The 7,999-nt window shown below is 43.1% G+C and overlaps 1 protein-coding gene across 3 annotated transcripts in view; it reads left to right on the top strand.

The window, feature by feature from the left end:
• TUBD1 (tubulin delta 1) overlaps nucleotides 1-7,676 on the top strand; it is a 30,947-nt gene extending 23,271 nt beyond the window's left edge. For all 3 annotated transcript variants that reach the window (XM_075561499.1, XM_075561502.1, XM_075561501.1), the window contains exons 8-9: nucleotides 1,853-2,036; nucleotides 6,967-7,676. In XM_075561499.1, the coding sequence (XP_075417614.1) occupies nucleotides 1,853-2,036; nucleotides 6,967-7,069 (287 nt within the window). In that variant the 3' untranslated portion in view covers nucleotides 7,070-7,676. The remainder of the gene's footprint in view (nucleotides 1-1,852; nucleotides 2,037-6,966) is intronic.
• The last annotated feature ends 323 nt before the right edge of the window (nucleotides 7,677-7,999 follow it).

Genomic DNA, 7,999 nt, shown 5'->3' on the forward strand with positions numbered 1-7,999 from the left:
CCTGGCTTTGTCCTTGGAGTTCAGGACATCTGCTTGCTTCCAGCCACCGGGAACAAGTAAAGCAGGGTGCAGTGCTTCCTGCCGACCTCACCTGCCACACCTGCATCTCCGTCCTCTTGCTTGTGCCATGATTCATGCTTGGCTGCAGGAAGCTATGAGCTGAATTAAAATATTGGGGCTCTGTCATGAAGGAAGGAGAACAGGTTTGCAGAGCAACTAGTGGTCTATGTGACAAACATGTTCCTATAAAATTGACAGGAAGTTAAAAAAAGGATTTCTGTTTGCACATTACGGGACTTCACAGCAAAGTGAAGAGAGCCTCAGACCAGGGTCCCATTCTCAGGACCCACATATCAGATCAGGGCTTAATACCTAGAATAGATAAAGAAGCCCTGCAGCTTCACAGGGAAAAGGCAAACTACCTCATTGAAAACAGGACAAAGATCCCCAATAAAAAGATTAAAAAAAAAAAAAAAAGAAAGAAAATGATTAGGGCAAAGAATGTACTGTACGGATGTGCTTTATACAATTGATGTATGTATATGTATATGTATATGTATGGATTGTGATAAGAGTTGTATGAGCCCGTAATAAAATGTAAATAAATAAAATTAAAAAAAGAAAACAGGACAAAGATTTGAAGAGCTATTTCACCAAGGACCATAACCAAATGGCCATAAAAGTGCTTAATTTTATGCAGCCCAAACCCTCACCTGGGCTCCGCCCTGGCTTCCAGCCAGCGTATGTAGCATTTCCAAGGGTTTCTAAATGGGCTTTTTGGGTAAATCTTCACAGGAGCAGACAGCTTCCATTTCCCTCCCTCCAAGCAGCTACTGGGTGTCAACTGCTAACTTTGTGGCTTGCAGTCCAGGACTTCCCTGCCAGCACCACAGGGGCCCTTTCATTCGCCAATAGGGAGAGGCAGAGCAAAAGCACAGTGAGGTACCACCTTACTCCCAGAGGATGGTTAAAACATTTCTTTTTCTTTTTAAATTAAAACACAGTTGGTGAAGATAGGAGGAACCTGGACATCTCATCTATGTTAGTAGAAATGCAAAATGGTACAGCCACTGGGGGAGAGTTTGGTGTTTCCTTAAGAAGTTAAACATAATAAAATGATTTTAAAATTAAACAGAGAACTAGCCCATGACCAAGGAATGCCACTCTTAAGTGTATACCAAGGAGACTTGAAAGCACGTATACACCATGTTCATTGCAGTGCTGTTCACACCAGGTGGAGACAAGCTCAACGTCCAACCGTAGGAAAGGGGTTCAATAAATTATGATATATTTGTATAAGGGACTTATGTTGTTGACATGGAGAAAAGTTCACAGCCTATCAGTGAGTGAAAAATGCGAATTCGAGAAGCAGGCATGTAAATTTATATACAGAAAGAAAGTCAGCAAAAATGTTCATTGTGGTCGTCATCTTCAGCAGTTTAAAGTGACCTTTAAAATTTCTTAATCCTTTAGTTTTTTGGGGTTTTTTTCTAAATACTTTTCTAAATGGTGTGGATTATTATAACTTTCCCCTAATGTACACAGATTAACCCAAAGAAGCTAGTTTTTAAAGGCAAAACATTTCCGGATCAACAAAAAAAAAAACCAAAAACATTTCCGGTGATGTGGACAAGAAATTTTTATTTTCAAAATTAATAATTTATGATATAAAGAATGACTTACGTTGTTTCCATAGTGTGCTGGGTGCTGTCCAGCTAGTCCAGCTCATAGTGACCCCTTGGACAACGCAACGCAACACCGCGCTCCTGGTCCTTCTGTGTGAGCCCATTGTCACAGCCATGGTGTCTCGCCATCTGACAGGGGCTTCCTGTTTGCCTCTTTTGTGTTCTAGGGGGATTGAAAGATCCAGCCCTCTATACTTCCTGGTTAGCACCTGTTGATGCTTTTAATGTATGGAAAACTCAACGAGCCTTCAACAAGTATGAGAAGTCTGCCACATTGGTCAGCAACAGCCAGTTCTTAGTCAAGCCACTTGATCTGATTGTCGGCAAAGCGTGGAATATGTTTGCTTCAAAGTAAGTAGAGTGCTAGTGTCCAAACCTTTCTTTATAAGCTTAGCAGACACTGTAAACACCAGGTAAGATCTAGAGCAAGAATGGTTCCCACAGCCTAGGTGTGAATTCACTGGCATCTTACTGAGGCCGGAGCTGCTCTGTACAAAGGGTCATAACTAGGAGACTGTATGCGGGGTGTCTATTGGATTAAGAGTACATAATTGCTTACAATTATTATGACTGATTATGATACTAACATTTCAGCAATACTAATAGGAGTATTGGTTAATGGGAAGATTCCAAGGCAAATGAAATGAACATCAAAATCTTATTCCCAAATCAGATCCTCGGGAGGGTGAAAGAACTGTCGCCCTTGCTCAGTAAGAAATCTCTGTTCAGCTTTACTGGACGAGAAGAAATGCTTTCTCAGGTTTTTTGACCTGTGCCACCATTACTTGATGTCAGAACAAAATCCCTGGGCATGGCAAGCTATTTCTCTGGCTTCTCTATTTCAAGCTATTTCTCTCGTTAAATCGGAGCAGAAGCCGTTCTGACAGCAATTGAGTTCATGTCTGTTCTTAATGTTCTTAATGCTCCCCCCTCCCCACTATCATGATCCCAAATCTACCTTACAAATCTGGCTAGACCAGAGGATGTACACTGGTACAGATAGGAACTGGAAACACAGGGAATCCAGGGAGGATGATCCCTTCAGGACCAGTGGTGAGAGTGGCGATATCTGGAGGGTAAAGGGAAGGTGGGTTGGAAAGGGGGAACCAATCACAAGGATCTACATGTGACCTCCTCTCTGGGGGAATGGACAACAGAAAAGTGGGTGAAGGGAGACATCACACAGTGTAAGATATGACAAAATAATAATTTATAAATTATCAAGGGTTCATGAAGGAAGGGGGAGCGGGGAGGGAGGGGGAAAATGAGCTGATGCCAGGGACTTACATGAAAAGCAAATGTTTTGAGAATGATGACCGTAACGAATGTACAAATGTGCTTTATACAATTGATGTATGTATGGATTGTGATAAGAGTTGTATGAGCCCCCAATAAAATGATTACAAAAAAATACTACTACTACTGGAATTTGAAAGGGAGATTGAAAGGACAGTGTTGACTTAACTGCTAACTAGCACATGAGAGACTTCCCTGTGTGCCTCGAATTGGATTGATAGGTTTCCAAGCAGCTTACATTGAACCCAGTCACTTGCTACAGGGTGTGCAGAATGGGCTGGGTATGCAACCAAATCTGGACATGCTGCTGCTGCTTTTTTTTTCTTCAGTTTTATTGCCACATCATATAATTCATCGTTCAGTCATGCCAAGAAGAATTGTACAATCATTATCACAATCAATTTCAGAACACTTCCTCCGCTCCTCCATGACTAAATGGCCTTTAAAATGAGCTGAGTAATTACATTCAGTTCTAGTGCTCTAGTGCCCTCCGCCTCCCAGCTTCACTGTTTACTCCCGAAACTCCCTCACCCTCTCAGCTCCCCATCCACCCCACCTCCCCCACAAACCCTTGCATCAGTTCTTATCTCTGTGCATACACACCTAATGCGCCTCACAAACTGGGAACCCCAACAGAAACAGTGAAGAGCAAAAACGAAATGGTAAGATAAAACAATAGCCATATAAAGGGAAAGAAACCACAATGAACAGGAAAGAAAATACGTCCATGAATATTTAAAAGGCCAGAAGCAAGCAAGAGATCCTTGCACCTAGAGCAAATTCAGGTTGGGTCTAGAGCAGCGATTCGCAACCTGTGGGTCACGACCCCTTTGGGAGTCGAACAACCCTTTCACCGGGGGTCACCCGATTCATAACAGTAGCAAAACGACAGTGATGAAGTAACAACGACAATCTTATGGCTGGGGAGGTGGGGTCACCACCACATGAGGAACTGTATGAAAGGGTGGCGGCATGAGGCAGATTGAGAACCACTGGTGTAGAGGAAGGTCAACTGGCCAAGTATCATGTTTGATCCGGCCTAATCCGGGTACAATGACCTGTGTTTGATCGCCAGTCAGGCTGCTCCACACCTTGCCTGTGGCTAAGCGGATCTGCCAGGGCCTTCATCTGAGGCCACACGCTACAGATGGGTTTTTAGCTCCCTCTGCCCTCCACAGCCTTCCATAAATTGGATGTTCACAATTTTAGCTCTGATACTTTTCCCTTCATCATATTTGGATTTTGTTATTGTCATCTTTGGATCACACAAGCTGATGCGCTCCTTCCAAGTGGACTTAATTGACTCCTTGCTCAGATGGCTGCTTGTTTGTATAAAAGCCTTTAAGCCCAGACTCTATTCCAATGGATAGCCGGCACCATCTGCTCTCTTCCCCCCACTTTGCTGTAGCGCCCTTATCTTCAGCGATCATTTCAGGAAGGATAGTATCCAGCAAGACCAGGCTGTCAGAAGTAACTGTTCTTGTGTTGGGGCTAGAGGTAAGTAGGCACCCAGACTCCACCTGTTGTCGATGGAATTTTGGCAGTTGTCTTTTGACAAAATAGAACCTCCATGCGGCCCATGACCTCCGTGTCCCCAATGACACAGCACTCTGGGCGCTGCGGGATGAGGAGTCTGCGAGTACAGGGTCCACCTTGGGCCGCAGCCCATGGGCTGTTGTCCTGCACAGTTCCATCTCCCATTCTGTTGAGCTGTGTGTACCCTGAGTATGAGGCTTGGGACCAGCGGGAACTTCCTGGCTCAGTTCTGCCATGAGCAGTTCCTTACCCAACATCACAACCTGTCACGTCACCACAAGGAGGATATTGAAGTACTAAATATATAGTGATTCCGGTCCCTTTCCTGTGGACACCCCCCCAAGCTGGGGGTTCCCCCCAAGGTCCAGTGACTGCCACTTCCGCTGTCCAGGGCGGCCCCACTCTGCTTCCTGTCCCTTCCAGATACCACAGGCCTCAGCCCTAGTGTGCAGGCAACTTCAGGGCAGGGCTTAGCTTGTTCAACTGGCTCTATGTTAAGTCCTTCTGGTGTAGCCCCTGCTTTAAGTCATGCTGCCTGCAGTCAGCGTCCAAGGTCATCATGTTGTGTAGCCCACAGCAGGTCCACCGAGAGTTGGGCAGAAATATACATAGAGTCTACCCAGGCACATACAATTGAGTCCATTGGCCCCCTAGGCTTCCTACAGTGAATGTTTTGTACCCCTTGATGTGAGGCGACTTTTCCTCTCTTACCCACCATACTCACCAACAGACTTATCAGTGTCTACTTCGAAATGTGGATGTTTTCCTCCCCTGCTCAAGAGCAAGGATTTCAATCCCTACGGGGAACCCCTTGATTTGCCCCAGTCTTGTTTCAATGTTATATAGCCCAAGTGGATGGTCATCTCCCATTTCCCCCTCTTGAGGGAGTGACCCCAAACAATGGGAGATCTCCTCCTTCCAGGTGGCTCTTGTGGAATGCACAACAGGGAGGTCATGTGTGGTTCATGACTGGTAGGTAGCCTTCTCGCCTTTTGTTCAGGCATTGTCCCTAAGATTTGTTAAATTCACGTAGTGGACTCATTCCAGACTTGTCTTTTTGTGATGAATTTACTTCACTCAGCATAATGGTCTATAGGTCCTTCCGTATCGTGTGGTGTTTCATGCTTTCATCACTGTTTTTCGGGATGCGTAGTAGTTCGTTGTGTGTATGCACCATAATTTCATTATCCACCCTCCCACTGTTGGGCATTTGGGCTGCTTCCGGTTTCTTGCTGTTGTGAACTGTGCTGCTATGAACATGGGAGAGCACCCATCCACTCGTGTTGTGACTCTTATATTTCTCTGGGGTATGTGCCCATTACTGGTATTGCTGGATCATATGGGATTTCGATTTCCAGCACCGCCGTACTCTTTTCCACAGTGGCTGTATGTATTTACAAGTCCAGCTTTTGTTATTTTCTTTTCTTTTTTAATTTGGGCTAGCATCGTGGGTATGAAGTTCTATCTCATTGTGGTTTTAATTTACATCTCTCTGATAGTTAGTGATCGTGAGCAGTTTTTCATGTGTACTTCATTTTTGGTCAACTGTCTGTTCATGTCTTTTTCCCATTTCTTAATTGGGACTTCATTTTCTTCCCATGTGACTCTCGTGGACTCTTAAGGGATGTAAGAGAATGTAAAGACCGACTCTTGCCTTAAAAATTGAACGGGTTCCAGAGGAGAAAACTTAATACAAAAGAGACAGAAAAGTAAGGGTGTGCTGGGCCCTGCAGTAAACACTCCAGGGTGCAGAGTTTTCTGGGGGCAGGCTTAAATATACACAAGGGAGAGTTCACAGTTTGAAGGTTTACAAAGAAGCATTAACACATAAGCCGAGTTATTCATTGAGGCGAGGAGAGGATGAGACTGGGAACATGAAGTAACTGGTAAGTTTGCAGACTGCTGCCTTCTGCAGCTTTAGTCAGGGAACCGGAGGTAAGTGTCCATGAACCTCTGGTGGAGAGACAGGCCAGCCATTGCTTCATCAGCTCCCATGGCTGAGCCATTGGTGTTTTCTCACGGGCCATGAACCGTGGAAGGTGGTGGTCCTGTCCAATTACCTAAGGGGCAAACAACTTTGTTCCCACAAAGGGACAGGAAGCTTGACAAATTGGAAGGAACTTGTGAATCTTTCAGGTAAGCAATAACGGGAATAGAAAACTCTGAAGAGACTGGGTTAGGTTTGGCTCTAGACCACTGCCCTGAAGTGCATATGACCATCAAAGGAGTCATACAAAGGTTCTGGTTTCCTAGTACATGTGAAAGTTGTATTTCCACTATCTTGGTGGTATTATGAGTTCAACATTTGGGGAGGTGGGGAAGACTTTAAAGGGATTATCCAATCTCGTAATGTTCATCAGCAAGGAAAGGATTCATGATTGTGTGATATTAAAGGTTATTCCTTCAGTTGACATTTTTAGTTATATTTTCCGTTTTGTTTTTCCACTAGAGCCTACATCCATCAATACACAAAATTTGGAATTGAAGAAGAGGATTTCTTGGACAGTTTCTCTTTGTTAGAGCAGGTCATTTCCAGTTACTGTAACCTCTGATCTTGAACAAGAGTGTTTTGGGACTAAAATAATTATTGTCAATATCATTTCTGTAAGGTTTTCAACGTCTTATTTGTTAAAGTAACAGTGGAATGCTGGTTTCCTTGTGCGCACTAGACCCAAAGGAAAGGAGGGACATCTTGATATTACAAAATAATGTTTTCAGTGAAAACATCTTCTACTTACTTTTCATTTTTAGGGGAAAAATTGGTTCTTTTACAAAGAATATTAGAAACCCTTGCTGAGCTGTTGAGACTCGTGTCTGGAGTAGCCAAGGAAAAATAATATTCCACTTGCCCTCATGTTCCTGAATCTTCCCTCTTTTCTGAAAAAGAAAACTCATTCAATATAAAGTAAACCTCTGCAGCAAAATGTTAAGCTAAGAAATTCCAGTTGCGTATGTAAATACAAATGTATTTATCTTTGAAGTGCACGCTTTGAGCCAGGAGAGGGAGCTGTTGTCAAAAGCTACAACGAACATCTAAAAGTAAAAAGTCATAAAAGTAAGTTTTTTTTAAAAAGAGTAAGATTTTTTTTCCCACTTAAGCAACTACTTAAGAAATGAATGTCAGGATTTTTATAATAAATATACATCATGTTTAAATACAAAAACAATTGAAGTTTCACTTTGTTTTCTTTTCTGAAATTTTTTGAGCATCAGAAAATTGGTATAAGTTTTCTTTTAGATCTTGGAATGCCAGAGCAGAAATTTTACTCAACTATTGGTTTACAGTGGCTCCAGCTGACTTTGAATGTGGTTATATGTTTTACAGTAAAGAAGATTAAAGCTTCTACCCAAGTCTCACCATCAGTGCTTGAGACTGACACACACAAAAGGGGGGTTGAGTCAAAAAGAAAAAAACACACTTTGGAAATTGTCAACCGAGTTTGCAGGAGAATAATGTTTTTCAACAAAACACATCACATGTA

Source organism: Tenrec ecaudatus, chromosome 10, assembly GCF_050624435.1.
Source record: "Tenrec ecaudatus isolate mTenEca1 chromosome 10, mTenEca1.hap1, whole genome shotgun sequence".
Taxonomy (NCBI): domain Eukaryota; kingdom Metazoa; phylum Chordata; class Mammalia; order Afrosoricida; family Tenrecidae; genus Tenrec; species Tenrec ecaudatus.